The sequence below is a fragment of the Argiope bruennichi genome, chromosome X2, assembly GCF_947563725.1.
Source record: "Argiope bruennichi chromosome X2, qqArgBrue1.1, whole genome shotgun sequence".
Lineage (NCBI taxonomy): Eukaryota > Metazoa > Arthropoda > Arachnida > Araneae > Araneidae > Argiope > Argiope bruennichi.
This window is the reverse complement of record NC_079163.1, coordinates 132,939,066-132,955,640: the sequence shown is the minus strand read 5'-3', so window position 1 is coordinate 132,955,640 and position 16,575 is coordinate 132,939,066. Positions and strand designations below refer to the sequence as shown.

At 32.6% G+C, this 16,575-nt stretch overlaps 2 protein-coding genes across 2 annotated transcripts; both read right to left on the bottom strand.

Annotated features, from left to right (window-relative positions):
• Positions 1-8,298: 8,298 nt before the first annotated feature.
• On the bottom strand, positions 8,299-11,361 carry LOC129959896 (uncharacterized). Its single transcript, XM_056072793.1, has 2 exons — positions 9,853-11,361; positions 8,299-9,663 (listed from the first exon to the last, which is right to left on the bottom strand). Exons 1-2 carry the CDS (start codon positions 11,359-11,361, stop codon positions 8,299-8,301), a joined length of 2,874 nt encoding a protein of 957 aa, XP_055928768.1.
• A 1,432-nt stretch (positions 11,362-12,793) lies between these two features.
• On the bottom strand, positions 12,794-13,591 carry LOC129959895 (uncharacterized; the record flags this gene model as incomplete). Its single annotated transcript, XM_056072792.1, has 1 exon — positions 12,794-13,591. A coding segment is annotated over exon 1 (798 nt), but the record flags the coding sequence as incomplete, so codon positions are not given.
• Positions 13,592-16,575: the final 2,984 nt, after the last annotated feature.

Genomic DNA, 16,575 nt, shown 5'->3' with positions numbered 1-16,575 from the left:
TGTTAATATTAGATTATAAAACACGTTGGAACAGTTTAATCCTAATGATGGGACGATTTTTGAAACTGAGAAATCCAATCCAAAAAGCAATAATCGACTTAAACCTGCAAATTAATTTTTCAGATAGTGAATTCGATTCAGAACTATATCAGATCTACTTCCAATAAAACTGACAATTGAGGCATTATGTCGGAGAGATTCTAATTTATTAACAGCTAAAGCAGCAATAAATTTCATATTGCAGTCACTGAAAGAACAGCACACATCACTATCTGAAAAATTATATATTACATAGAAAAATCGCACAGAAGAAAGGCATACCGAAATATAAAACATCTTATGTTATTCACATAATTATAAGGATTTTAAAAATGAAAAGGAAAAAAAAGAAAAGAAAAGAACCAATTCAAATCTGATTAAGTTTAAATTTTCTTAAATTTTTTTACCCACAAACCTATCCACATTCAGAAGAATACGGTTCAGTTATCGAAGATTATGATGATACTAAAGTCGATAGTGAAAAGGAATTGTCTCTTGAACAAAAAATAGAATTCGCGATAAATAAATAAAAAAAATCAACGAACCAAAATACAATACAGAAATCAGCTATATCCAAAATCATACGACGAGAAATCGATTTATTAGAGGATGTGGGATTTAGAGGGAAATACTTGGAAAAAGTATATCGCGCATTGCTAACAGTACCACCAACTAGCGTTGATGTCGAAAGAGCGGTTTCGATAGCTGGTAATTTGTGCACAAAATTACTTTTCAGGCTTAATGACAGTACAATTGATGCATTATGTTTTTTAAGAACACTTTTCAAAAATTTATAATAGTATCACAGACTGAATAGTGATATTTACACTTTGTGATTTAAATAAATAAGATGTTCCTTTACTTTTTTGTGATTCTTTATATACTGTTATAATTTATAGGTTACAAACTATTTTTGTGATATTTACACCCTCTAATAAAACTGGCAAATAATACAAAGAAATACCTGTGTTTTCTTTCTTTTTTCTAAAATTTCTAATACGGTATTAAAACCGGCATCCCGGTATTAAGATCTAAAAAATACCGAATACCGGTATTGAAATTTTGGTCCGGTATTGCAATCCCTAGTGATAAGATATTTGGGAATAAAACGACTACTCTTATTTGAAACTGAAATTTTGATAACTGAGATAAAGTTGAAATTAAAAAGAAACACGTTATTATTAGTATTACCTACCGTTTTCAAGGTTTGAAAAGAATTTTGGTTTTCACCTAGGATTTTCCTCTTCAAACTTAAAATTTTGCAAAATACCTTTATTGAAGGCAATATGACTAATGAAGATAATTAGGCCACTTTCCTATTTTTCTCAACTAATCTATAATTGATGAGTTTTATCGGAATAAAATTTAAAAAGCAACAGTAATAAGACACAACTTCATTACTTTTATGAAGAGAATTTTTTTCTATAGGAAATTATTTGAAGGTTTAGCTTAGTACTTTAACATTCCAATTTGAAGCAAAAGGAGAGCTATTTTGGGACGGAATCGCGGGCAGTCATCTCAGCTGCCACCTCTCTAAACTTCTATACCAAAAGTGAGACATTTGACTTACAATATCAGATTTAGCATCAAACCAGCTTATGTGATGAACTTTTAGTGCAGTAAGGCTTCGAACCTGGAATTCTCCAGCCTCAACTCTGAAACATTACCATAAGGAACCCCACCGAAATAATAATTTGAAGGAGAATCAAGAGAATTCCAAAATCAAAACTCTCCTGTCAAAAATCAAACAGTTTGAAATCATCTCCAAACTATACGAAATCGACAGAATAAGTATTTCAGCAGAAATTTCATAAATCCTATGTGCTGCCACTACAAACAGTCCATAATTAGGTTTAAGAAACCTCTATGATTTATTGAATTGCTTTGAGAGAATTGATCCTATCTTATTGAAGATTCCGATCCGATTCAACAGTGCTTTGCATTTCAACAGCTTACTTCCTAATAAAGATGTTATCTCACACCCATAAAAAGACTTTTTTTCAGTCTTGCGCATTAGAATTGGACGCTTCATAAAAATCGATTTTGTATTTTGAGCTTTTTTTTCCCAAGCCATGGAAACCAAAATTTGGATCACAAGTACAATTTTAATTACAAAATCACATACCAAATTTCGTTCATTTCAATCTATCCTTTTGTTTTAACTATCCCATTCGAACGGACAGTTTGAATTTGGTTCTCTTTTGATTAGCGTCTTCACTTCCACTCGAAAAATAGGCAAACTTCTTTCAAAGTTTTGGGAACCTCAAGCCAAATTTCGAGCTGAAGGCTTTTTTGAGCTCATAGAAAGATGGAGACAGAAATTGGTTTTTCGAACTCGGGGAGGGAGATTCGTTACAATCTGAAAGTTGAGGTTTTTGATGACGCTTTTTTTGTGTGTGCAAAGTAAAAAGAGGTCACTTAAAAGATTAAAATCACTCTGAAAGGCAAATTTATTTCTGCAAGGGAAATGCCATTGATCTAAATCATATTGGCACTATTGATTCTTTTTAGTTCTCTGAAGATAACAGAGCCCGTTTATGGTATGACCGTTTATGGTATTATGGTTTTTGGCCCGTTTATGGTATTATGGTTTATGGTATACCATGGTTGTATTAGTAGCACTGTTGTGTTATGTAATAACTTCATATATATCGGTTGATTTTAATTTATATTTTACTTCACGGAGCCATATTCAATTAAAAAACATAATCTTTTCCCATTTCTTAGTAAGTTGGGGGGACGGGTAAATAAATCTGCATAATTAGAAATTATGAATGTAACATTCATGATATTAAAGAATTTTAAATCATAAATGAATGTATTTTATTTATAAGAATTTATTTATCATTTTTATACAATTCCTGAGTTCTTTAAGATCATTTGAAAATGTAATGACTCGTTTTCAATTTAATCAATATTCCAAACCAATACAATTTTCTATTAAAAATGGTATGGAAAATGCGTCAGAGAAATCAGTAAAAGTTTTTTTTTTCAACATTTTAAAGTAAATATATTCATTCATTTTGCCATTAAAAGAACTTCATTGGTAAATGAATTTATTTCTTTTTCTTTTTCAAAATCACGCTATCAGGTAAATATTGAAAGTTCAACGTTACTCTGCATTTGTTAATATAAAATGCAAATTTAAATGCTCTTTTCTTGACATTCATTTCGAATATATCTAAAAAATGTATAGTAGGAAGCAAAGAAAAAATGTGTATTTAATCACTTTTTAACAAATCCTTTCTTTTACTCTACCACTAGTTTAAAGTTTAAATTAAAATGACTGAAAGGAATTTCACTAAATTGTAATCACGCTATCAGACAAAAAAATTGAAAGTTCAGTGTTTGTCTGCGTGCATTAATATAAAAAGTAAATGTAAAATTATCTTTTTTAATATTTAAATTGAATTAAATTATATCTGCATTTGAATTTCAGAACTTAACATAGTCCATGGAATCCTTTAGTCTATTAATGTCATCTTTGTTTCTATATGTAAATATTCAACTAGAATAAAGCTTGTTGAGATGATTTAGAAACTCATTCAAATTTTTAATCTTCTGCTTCATTAAAAAATTTTTTTACTTGAGCAACTCACTTCTTCGTTTGAACAGAAGTAAACGAATAAATGTAAAAAATTATATGAACTTAAATAAATTATTCATTATAGCATCGAAAAAAGCACCTTTCTCTCTCTCTCTCTCTCTCTCTCTTTTTTTTTTTTTTTTTTAATTAACGACCCTTTGCATTGAGAAGAAGTTCACGTTCATTTGCAGGCAAAAAAGTTTTAAAAAAATTTTACTTTTAATGTGCATTTTTCAAATTCGTAAAATTCTTTCGACGGCTTTTGTTCGACATTTCTAATTAATTTCAGAGAGCCTCTGTTTCGAGTTATTTATTTTTTAAAAATTTTTATTTCGTAAAAATTTTAAATCTTAGAAGCAATGAGGAAGATATATATGTAGAGAGAGAAAAAAAAAGCATTGTGGCAGAATCAAATCTGTAGAAAAAATTCCGAACATTTAATTCAAGCTGATCTTTTTAAGTTCTTCTGGTATACATTTGTGCTTTTGGATTCCTAATGAATCCAGGTGATGATTGATTTTCTCCACTTGAGCCAAATGACTAAAATATTCTTTCAAATCATGTGTCGAAAAGCTTTATGACTTCAATTAAATTGCAAATGAATTGACTAAAGGAAATTTAATCTTACGATTTCTTAAAAATACAATGATACCTAAAAAATATTCTCTAATTAATTATTTGGTTTCTAAATAAATAATTCAACAGATGCTCCGGTTCACAACAGCATCAGATTTGAAACTGTATAAACCTCTAATTAAACTCTAGGCTTTCTTTCATAAAATTTCTACTCAGCGGAATGTAAAATTTAGCATCGGAAATTCTTTTAATTTGTAAAAATAATAACATGATTTTAAAAAAAAATTGTGTACACTTCGCTTTTAGGCTGTAAAAAGATTTCAAGACCGAAAGTAACATTTACGAGAAAAATAAGATTCATAATGAAGATTTCATCAACAGTCAATAAAAAGAAATTTCGCTTCGAATAATGAGTTGGGAAAATTTCATTTCAAAATGAGTTCTTGTTTCTGAACTTTGGGCTAATCAGTTGATGAGAAATTTTTTACATCACCTTTTGAAATCAATGAATCTAAAAATGATAAAAAATAAATAACAAAATAAAAATAATTGCAAATATTCATTAGTAATTTCGCCTTATTAAATTCGAATTTTCAATTGCCGAAAGAGAAAGGATTGATCCTTTTACCGTAGAAAATTAATATAACTTGCATTTTTTGTTCAAATCCACATTTAGCTGATAATCAAATTGGTGGGTCTCTTTCCCTGGAGGGCTTTATGTATGAACAGGAAAGGAAACTATCAGAAGTGTAGACTCGATTTGTCTTTTTTTAGATTGGAAGCTAGTTAGTTACAAGAGAATTTTATCTGCTCAATGCAGAAAATAAAAATGAATGAATTCTTAATAAATAATTAACTATTTTTAATTAACGGTTAATTTAAAAAAATTAAGAATTTTCTGCTGAAAAGTCTTATTAGGGTTGATCATGATAACTTTTTCTCTTGAATTATTTGATTTTATTAAAAAATGAAGGATTAATAGAAAAGTATCTCATGAGTCAGAAAGAGTGACTTTAGTACTCTATTTTTCAAATATTCTAAAATGCCTATTATTCATCTGGCACAGGACAAAAAGCAGCACACACCACGACTAGAAACAAATTGAGAAGATATTCTATATGATAGGTTCAAAATTTCCATTTTCTAACGATGCGCACAGTAGATTTTCCGCACATCATTGATTTGTGGCATTTGTGCTCACATTTTTTAATATACTGAAAATTAATTGGATTTGATAGGCTAGTTTGACAAGCAGACCTTAATCTTATTATTACTGATAAGGAGTCACTAAGAACAAAGTAGACGATAAATTATTAGATAAAATGGGTAGAAAATATAAATTAAAAAGTGTAAGGCTGAGGAATATATATTTTATATAGAAGATGTTCTCGATACTCAGTAATAGAATGGGAGATGTATAAAAAGTGGCTGAAGGATCATAGCCTTTTTGTACGTTCATTGTGTTTTATTTTTAATTTTTACAAATGTACTTCACAATTTCTTAAATTCCATCATCTGCCATTGTCATATGTAATTCTACAGTTCTTAGTATTTCTAAAAATTATGTATATGATACTTTTAATAACATCTATTGAAAATTAAATAGTGAAATAGAATCTAAATGGTAAATATTCAGAAATGTAGAATTCCAAAAATGAGTAAAAAATCATTCCTTCAGATGTATGAAAAACAAAATATTTCGTATTAACCTGGTGATAAATTTCTGGCCTCGAAACTGGAGAGTTCCAGGATCGCAACCAAATTTCTCAGATGAACCGCTGTGTAAATGGATCTGTTGCTCGTTAAGTCCATCGGGGTCACGGAAACATGGAAAATAGGTGCCGGTTCAGGTTCCGTCCCCACCATTTATCCACGGCTCAAAATTACGAAATCCGTCCCAAAATAGACCAAGTGGTGCTTCAAAACATCAATTCCAAAGTCTAATCACAGCTCTAAGATACTATGACTATTTATTTTCAAAAATTTCGTTTAAAAACTGATAATCAAGTATTTTTTTCCCTCAATTCTGGATTGTGTGGGATAATATTTTAACTTCAGATTTTTTCCCACCAAGAAGCATATCTGCATATCCATAACATTAGAAATTGAAAAATAGCTCAAACAATATTTCAGCTTGCAACGGTGAAGACCGTAGTGAGAATTCCAGTGCGTTGACGAAATAAAATTCTTTTCACCAGAAAACAAACGCTCCCAATAAAGTATGTTTACCCACGATGCTCTTTTATTCATGAGTAGATTTCCTGTCTGCATAAAGAAATCTTTAAGTTTCTTTCTGCTCGCCTAGATTGAGATTTACAGCCGAGAGAACTATCAAAATGTCAGTCTCGATTTCTTTCCGCCTCCCATCTGCAGTAGGGCTTTAATCAAAACTCTGTACAGTCACACACAAAAAAAGGTGAAAAGGAAGAAAGCACAAAAGAAGGTTTTAATCTCTTTCGCCGCAAACAGCGGTGAGCGTAGAAATAAGGGCATTGAAACAGGAAAAGACCCTTTAAAAATGCACTCTAAAATAATTACGGGGATTTCTTTTTTCCTTCATCAGTGTCTTCGTTGAAAACTGGCAATGTCTTTCGACATAAAACAAAAGAATCGAAAAAATACCGGGAATAGGATGAAGAAAAGAAAAGAAAAGAGCCAAAAAAAGAAGGAAAAGGAAGAAGTCTAACAGACGTCTCTCTCTTTGAAACACAGTAGGAAGCAAACGGACAAAGAAAACAAGGCAGAAAGTAATACAATTTTCCCAAGTCTTACGAGTAAAGCGAAAGTAATGAGAATTTTTTTACTTCTTTCTACTACAATACTCCAGTCAGGGTATCAAGGAACAGCGGAAGTTTAAAAAAATATTTCAGAAAAAGACTGAAAAATTTTGTTTTCATGAGGTGGGAATCGATGACATGAACACTGGACAGATCTTTTCGTAGGAGATTATCTACAAAAATCGAATTATTCTTATGGATGTGACTGGGATCTAAAGTCTGAGAAGGGCCGATTGCAAAGGATAAGAGATGCTGAATAACACAGAACTGATGCGCCACTAAGGTTTTTCTGTGCCTATTCTTATGTTTGATTTTTGATGATAGATAGAAAACTAGTATTTCCAAATTTTGAAAGAATAAACTCATTTTAATTTAATTTATGGTCAAGTTTTAAGATGCCAGCGATTCATGCACAAACAAAAGTGAAAAAAATAATTAACCTTGAACTTACCTTATCTACAGGCGCTATGCCAACAGATTTTTTTGTTCCTTTGTGTGCTTCTGATACAAATGTTACGCCAATATAATTTTTTTCTCTGTACACTGTTTGATGCAGGTATTGTGCTAAAATAATTTTTTTTTCTGTCTGACATAGAAGTTGTATTTGGAAAAAATTATATGTGAGTGTCCTCAACGTTTTCTTATGGACGGTACAAATACGAAAAAAGCAAAATTATGCTCCTTTTTTATTATCTGATAAATATGTTCTACTAAAATATTTGAATATTCATTTCCCTATTGATATGAATCGATCTATTTTCTAATAACTTGCAAATAGTTTTATTTCCCTGTCTCACTGTAATATCCCTGTGATATGTATACAAATTCTGGTAACAAAGAAAGGAGGTTATATCTCAGGCCGTGAAAAGCGATCAAGGATCTTCCCTAATGTCATTGAAAAAAGGAAATATTCCAACACAAACAATCTCTAAATTAAAGGCAAGTAAATGCGCTTACCTTTGTTTTGTTGGTTGGAATCTCTTTTTGGTTACATACTGGTGTTGTTGTCTCCATCTGCAGCTGAAAATCTCAAATATCTAATTAGTGGCAGGTTCAGTGACTGTATGACTCATTAACATGGGGAACTTCTCTTTAAGAATATTATTTTAATAGTTACTTGATTATATGTTACATGGTTAAGAATATATTTACAAGTTAAAAGAGTATAAAACGCGTTCGTTGGTTGCCGCCAAATCGAGAGGAAGTCAACAAACCCCTGGTGGTGAGAAGGGAAAGTTCTTCACAGTTAAAACTGGTTACAGTTAAGGCCTGGTATCCAACACTCTCCCACCTTTGAGTTTCGTAAAGGACTTTAGAAACTCAAACCAATGAGTCTAGGAGAGCATTGGGCTTTAAAAGCCGGCCATAACGGGATCTTCTTGGTTGTCTCACATCTGAAACAGCATGAGAGTCACTAGAGGTAGGTGTACCATCAGGAATCATCATTGTGGAGGGAGAATCACTCTTTGGGAGACATGGGATAGCAGATTTTTCACTTTGGCTGATCTCAAGAGGAAAAAGTCTCTGGATTGAACGTAGGAAAGACCCAGATTTGGTCTGGACTTCCACGAGACGAACTTTCTTGTCTTTTCCAAGATATAATTTGATGACTCTTCCCAAAGGCCAATTTATTCGCTTGACGTTACTATCACCGATGAGAACAATGTCTCCTTCTTTAATTTTAGATTCATTACGAATCTTTGAAAATTCTCTAAGATGTCCAAGATATTCGATTCTGAAACGCGTTCTGAGATCTTGACATAATTTTTGCCTGTAGAAGAATCTTTTATTCATTCTCTTAGCATCTATTTGATCTATATCTGGAACTCCTATTTCTTTTACATCTTGCAAAAACATAGCAGGTGTTAATGCTATAAGGTCCTCATTGTCTTCACTTAAGTATGTCAAAGGTCTTGAATTTATAATGCCCTCAGCATCACATAGTACAGTGTACAATTCTTCAAATTGTAAGGAGGCCTTTCCAAGAATTTTTCTTAAGATAGATTTCAACATACCTATAAGCCTTTCCCAAAATCCGCCCCACCATGGGGCTGATGGGGGGTTGAATTTCCATAGGATTTTCTTTACTGAGGCATATTCTTGTATTTTCACCCAATCAACAGATTTCAGCTCATTAGAAGTACCCACTAAGTTGGTTCCATTATCTGAATAAATTGTAGCTGGTCTTCCTCTTCTAGAAATAAACCTTCGTAAAGCTAGAATAAAACTATCTGTTGATAAACTAGTTACCAGCTCGATGTGGACTGCGCGATAAACTGCGCATGTAAAAAGTACAGCCCAACATTTGGTTTTGTTTTTCAAATATAGTGGTCCGCACAAGTCAACTCCTACTACTTCAAAAACATAAGCATCTCTGACGCGATCTTCGGGTAGTGGAGCACTTGCTACTTCTAATGGCCGAGATGAAAAACTTTGACATATTACACAAGTCCTTATTACTTGACGTATTGTCTTCCTGCTTTTTAAGATCCAATAATTCTCTCTTAAACTCGACATCAAAATCTGTATCCCAGCATGACTAAGTTCAACATGCTTTTCAAAAATAAGTTTTCCAATAACATCATGCTTTGAAGGCAGCAAAATTGGAAATCTAAATGTCGGTAGATCACTTCTTTGAGAAATTTTGGTCTTTACTCTTAATAAACCATCTGAATCCAGGAATGTCTGTAAGTTCAGTTTTGTTTTCCCCAAAAAACATTGACTTTGAACTTGTTTTAAAATGTACTTTTCTGCAGCCTCTACTTCTTCAAAATCTAGGGTACCGAATTTTCTTTCTTTTTTCTGCGTTTTAGCATTTTTATAAAAACGAAAAATCCAAGCCGTGATTCTGGTCATTTTTCGGAAAGAAGATACCTTAGAAAAGTACTCTAATTGCTCTGTCGTGGTGTTAGTGACAGACACAATAGATTTTCTTTTTTCGGAGTTTACAACGTCGAAATCTGGCATAGTTTCCGAAACAGGCCAATCTTCTATAGGCATTCTCAGCCAATTTGGACCCTTCCACCAAAGAGATTTCACAAGTTCCTCTGCATTGGAACCTCGTGATGGAAGGTCAGCTGGGTTTAATGTTCCACTTATATGCCTCCAGTCTTCAGGATTAGTGAGTTTACGGATTTCCAGAACCCTGTTGTAAACGAACGTGGCCCAATTCTCATTTCTTTTGATCCAATACAAAGCATTCATAGAGTCAGACCAGTAGAAGATTGGTATGTTCTCAAGTCCAAGTTCGGATATGGTTGCTTTTGCCAATCTAGCTCCAATAGTGCAGGACAAAAGTTCTAGCCGTGGAATAGAGATCTTTTTCAAAGGAGCAACTCTATTTCTAGCTTGTATCAACTGGCACGACGTGCTATCAGCAGATTCAGCTCTCAAGAAGATACATGTAGCGTAGGCACTCTGACTTGCGTCACAAAAAACATGGATGGAAAATCTGGAATCTTCTGCAAAGTCCTCACGTACACATCTTGGTATTTCAAGATCATTCAATTTCGGTAACTTCATCTTCCAGCGTTCGAATCTTTCAGTTATCAGCAGAGGGAGTTCAGCATCCCAGGACAGCCCCAATTTCCAGCATTCCTGCAACAAAGATTTGGGCTCTAGAGTCACTGGACAAGAAAATCCTATCGGATCAAAGATTCGATGAATGGTTGACAGGATTTTTCTTTTTGTAATAGGTCCTTTATCTTCTTTCATCAAACTTTTCAAATCTAGAGATATAGTGTCCTTTGGTAAATTCCACAGAAGCCCAAGAACTGGAACCTTTCGGTCTTCTTGCCTTTCTTCAGTTTTGTCTTCAGTAGGAGAATGCTCCCACCCTCGAAGTTCAAACTTGGCAGTAGATAATAGTGCTTGTGATTCCGAAATAAATCTAGCGAGTTCTTCTTTTCTGTTGACGCTGAAAACACAATTATCAACGTAGAAGGACCTCATAAGTTGCTGGGCTGTTTCCTTGAGATGATCTGGGGCGTTTTTTAAATGAAGTTCTAATGTAGCTCCTAGAAGGAAAGGACTGGAGGAGATTCCGAACACAACTCTTTTGTGCTGCAGGATCTTGATATTTCCATTTTTTCTTCTATCCTTCCATAAAAATCTGAGATATGGTCTATCTCGTTCTTGTAATCCAATTTGCAGAAAGGCCTTCTTGATGTCAGATATCATTCCATATTTTTCAACACGAAAACGATCTATGAGAGATGGAATGAGTTCTACAAGATTTGGTCCCTTTTCGAGGCAGTCATTAATAGAAGGTGTATTCTTTTCTTTAGCTGAACCATCAAAAACGGGTCGAACTTTGGTCGTCGAATTCTCCTTGAAGACAGGATGGTGAGGTAAGAAATGCTGTCCTTCTTTGATTTCTTGCATAGGATCAACTTCTTCAATGATACCCTCATTCTGCCAATCCTGAAAAACATCATCATAATCGGCCAGCTTTTCGGCACGTTCTAAGGCTTTAATACAACTGTTAAGTCTTCGTTCAGCTATCTTTCTGCCATCAGGAAGAGGTGATGATCATGTATCCACGGTAGACTGACAATGTAGCGCCCCTCATTATCTCGTGTTACACTGCGTTCAAAATGTTCCTTAGCCGCTTCTTCTAGTTCTTTTCTACTTTGAGTTTCCGCAGGGTCATTGATATTCAATGTATCAAGCCTCCAAAGATCGGATATATTTACGTCGTTGACAAGTAGCGACATTAGCGTGCTGGAACTATCATTTTTATTAATTCCTGATCTTCCAATAACTGTCCACCCTAACTTGGTGTTCATCGCAATTAGATCAGGCGAAAGTTTTTTAATTTCTCCTGTAAATAATCTGGCTGCCGTATCTGCCCCTAATAATATGTGAATCTCCTTGGGATCGTTTTCATACAAACAAACATTTTCATCTAAGCAAATATCACTAACAAATATACCCAATTGTTTTACTTCTTCGATGTTTTTAGAATCTAATTTGGGAAGAGAAGTGCAAATTTTATTCTGATCCATTACTTCTACATTACAACAGAAATTATTTTCTGTATTACGCAATTTAATGGAATACATCTTGTGGTTTTCCCGCCTTTTCAGTCCTCCGAAAAGTCCATGAGTCACCGTTTGTTCCCCAAGACACTTCAATTTCATTACATCCGCTACGTATTTGCTGACATACGACCTCTGGCTCCCGAGGTCAATGATCGATCTAACATAGTGTTTTAAATCATTATTTTCGACGCTAACAATTAAAGTCTGCAGTATAACCTCCCTGGAACATAAATTATTCGCCAACGCGAAATTTTCATTTAAAAGATTATTCTCATCCTTACTTTCATTAAAATGGGTATTATTTTTCGGAAAAAATTATCTTGATTGCATAATATGGATAAATGTTTTTTACCACAGAGAGTACAAACTATTTTTGACCTACAAAATTTAGCAACATGAAATTGCTTTGCACAAATAAAACACGCAGCTTTTTTAGACAGTATACGTTTCCGTTCTTCTAAACTTAAAGTACGTACGTATTCACAATCAACAACATCATGAAATTTATTGCAGAATAAGCATTCCGGTGTTTTTATTTTTACTTCAGAACTAATCAATTCTGAACTGCTAAATCTCTTTGCAGTGGAACATCTAGGATTATTTATTTTTCCGCTAGATGAGTCATAACGCAACGGGTGAAATGAATACTTTTCTTTTTTCGAACTCACGGGAGAAGCATACATTAACGATCGTTCTTTTGCTTTCAGCTGAAGAAACAGGAAGGCTAACAATTCATCTATTTCATATTTATCCGATTTCATGTTTTTATTATATTCTAAAACGAGATCGGGGGGAAGGCATTTTAACAGGATTGGGCAAAGTAGGTTTTCGTAGGTTTCTTTCAAAACATTAAGAGATTCAAGAGATCGGATTTCTGTCTGTATATTATCAAACATTTTTCTGAATGATACAATATCATCTGAGTTCTTTAATGGGCAGATACGCAGTAAATTATTCAAATGGGTATTAATGAGAACATCTGATCTTCCGAAGCGTTCTTTAAGTAATTTTATGGCGATTTCGTAATTTTCTGGTGTTAATGCAAATCCTTCTATGGTACTTAGGGCAGAACCACCTAGGTGTGCTTTTAAGTAATTAAATTTACTGACTTCACTTAATGAATCATTTTCATGTATGGCTGATTCAAAGGAGTTCCAAAATGAAAGCCATAAACTTGATTGCCCGTAGAATTTAGATATCGCAAGTTTTGGCAATTTAATGTTCGATGATTCTTTATAACAGGAACTTGGAACATTCAAAGAATCAACATTTTTTGTTCGTTCGCGAATTTTTTTGGTCGCTCTAAATTTCCAAGTTATAATTTTTTGGGTGTATTCCGATACTTCTTTTACTTCTTTTTCTAATTTGTCCTCGGAAACGAATTCTTCAATTTGTGAATCTAGATTCTTTAATTCACTTGACTCAACCGCAAGCTTCTCTAACATTTCTTCTAACATATCGACATTTACATCTGTTTTCGTTAGTTCTGTTTCAATAGTTTTACAAATTTTGGTAACAGATGTTCTCAATACTCCCCGTTTCTTTCTTAACCTGCCACTTTTATCATCCATTTTTAGAATTGAACAGTTCGAAATTTATATTCAGTAAGATTCAATCATATATAAATTCAATAATAATAATAAATCAGTTCAAAATTCTAATATATATTTTTCAGCTCTAAATTGGAATAAACCACACCAATTATGCCGACAGAGATGCCAAATAATATTCCAACACAAACAATCTCTAAATTAAAGGCAAGTAAATGCGCTTACCTTTGTTTTGTTGGTTGGAATCTCTTTTTGGTTACATACTGGTGTTGTTGTCTCCATCTGCAGCTGAAAATCTCAAATATCTAATTAGTGGCAGGTTCAGTGACTGTATGACTCATTAACATGGGGAACTTCTCTTTAAGAATATTATTTTAATAGTTACTTGATTATATGTTACATGGTTAAGAATATATTTACAAGTTAAAAGAGTATAAAACGCGTTCGTTGGTTGCCGCCAAATCGAGAGGAAGTCAACAAACCCCTGGTGGTGAGAAGGGAAAGTTCTTCACAGTTAAAACTGGTTACAGTTAAGGCCTGGTATCCAACAGGAAAAGCACATTGCGGAATTCCACGATTCATAAAAATACTTTGAAATTTCACCTACCCGTAATCTAAAAATTGAATTCAATTAATGTTTCAAATCAATAGAAAACTGACTTTGAACGAATAGTTTTAAAATGCATTTGGTCCGGGTTCTTTTTTATAAAATTAAGGAAAAAGTAATTGATTTTATAAATTTTTTAGATTTTAAGAAATTTACTAAAATCTTTCTATTAGACATAAAATATAAGAAATGAAATATAATATAAATTTGATTTGTAAAAAGCTTTTGAACCTGAAAATTAAATTGTGCGCACATACAGACTTTAAGCTGTTAACCCTTTAGCTGCTTATTCCACGATTTCAGGGAGTAGGCAATCAGTCCATTTTCTATTGCACCCCGCGTTTTTGCGGTTCAGCGTGTTTATTTTTACAATTACAAATTTTTATTATATCATATTATTATCATGTAGCATATAATACCAGTTCACTTTGTTTGAACTTATTTGCAAACATCACATCTAAATAGTGATTTTAAAACATTACTCAGTCAGAGGGTAAATAAATGACACCGCACAAAATGTACTAGTTTAAATATTAAAGAGTGAGAAATTCAAATGATTTCAATGAGGTATTGCTCATGAAACATGTAGGGCGCAGAATTTTAGGTTCTGTCCTAGTCACCTGACGAAATAAGAGGGACCTCCTTAAATAAACTTCGAAACAGGAAATCTAAAATCGAAACTCTGAGATTTGTTTACTACATATCGGAACAATGATTTATTTTTATAATTAGTATTTAACGAGAATTTACTTTCCATTTTTCAATTCCTACTATTAGTTCACACTATCCCTATATATATTTATATATCTTGTTCAAATTTTCAATCGTCAATAAAATACTTTTTATTCATCCACTCAAGTTCAAATACATTTTTTAAAACTTGCAGTGGATGATACTTGATGTTAATATAGTTTTTTTTCCAAATATTAATTCATTAATTAAATTTAATTAATTTTTTATATTTTAAATAGAGTTTTAGCAGTTTGTAATGAAAATTGAAATCGACAAGCAGTAGCTCAATCAGTAAAATGCAAGGATTTCAATATTTTTCACGTGAAGGTGAAGAATGCGAGTTCATTTCATTCGAAAATCAATAATTTTTTAATACTTAATAATTTTTTTGATAATTATTTAATAAAAAGTATCGAAAATAAAAAATTTCTTTGCTGACCTAAGAAGGAATTGAATTAAAAAAAATTATATTACTTGTTATTCCCGGTTCTTAAATCATATTTGAAAAAAAAGAAAGATTGTCTTTTCTGATTCTACTTCGAAATGAAAATGTGAGACTTTTTTGAAATAGGACCACTATCTTCCCATATTAGAATAGTTTTAAAGGAGAAGGAATGCAAAGTTGTACTAAAGAGTAATGAAAAAAAACTTTAATTTTTACAATTTACTGTCATCTGAATATTTTTTGTTCAGATACCTAGTAGACGCAAACAAGGAGTTCCTGAAGGCTGAAAGATCAGTAGCTGATGCAAATATTAACTGTAACTGCAAAAATATCCTCAATCTTAGTAAGATAACGAGCTTCACTATAACTCACTGACTATTCATTTAACCTTAATTATAGGACAAAAACAATACTAGCGGTCTTATTTCACTCAACCAAGTCGCAGAAGTATAGAAGAAAACCTTAATGATGCAAGTAAAATCCAATTTGACATCCTCTCAGTGAAGCGTTGCCTCCATCTCCTCCCCCAGTTTGCTTTAAATGATTGCCTATTGTATTTAAATTCTGGGCAAAACACTTATCAACAAGGAAAAGAAAATCCTCCAGTCACACAATCCACTAACACTCCAGATAACTGATCTGTTCGCATTTTGGTAAGTTAATGTGGATCGTTCTCGGAGTTATTTTCTATATGAAGATTCCTAATAGTCTAAATTCCCGACATTGGCATTATGCTTCATGGTCGCATATAGAGATTTCAGTACCCAAAATACTGTAATAAAGGTTTGTTTTCATTCATGTTTGATCACATTCTTTATTATAAGAGAAAGATGTTATATTTACAAATCTCAGAATAAAAATACATGAAAACATTACTCGAAATGCATTTCGTCCAAGGAAATAAAGAAGTTTCCTGCACCAGAAAAAAAAAAGAAAAACTCGCCCACGTTCTTCCTTTTCAAAAGAACTGGAGCCTTCTGGTTTTCGAAATTACGGAACGAAATGCTTCCATTACGTTATTTTGAGATCTCTCAAGAGCCATCCTAGAGACGAGAAAATTGAATCCTTCAAATAGATAAATAAAGGAGCTGATTAGGATTTATTTCAAACAATCGGAAATGAAACAAATTATTTACAAAAGAATTTATGACAATTTAAAACTATGGTGTGCCACTTAAATAAAAGGAAGTAGATGACTTTGATATAATCATGAAATGCCTT

Excerpts from the sequence above, each read along its gene's own strand:
- LOC129959896 (XM_056072793.1), bottom strand. The coding sequence starts at position 11,361 with ATGCAAGAAATCAAAGAAGGACAGCATTTCTTACCTCACCATCCTGTC. Across the intron at positions 9,664-9,852 it reads AATTAGAGTACTTTTCTAAG|ACATTCCTGGATTCAGATGG; the intron begins GTATCTTCTTTC and ends CTGAACTTACAG.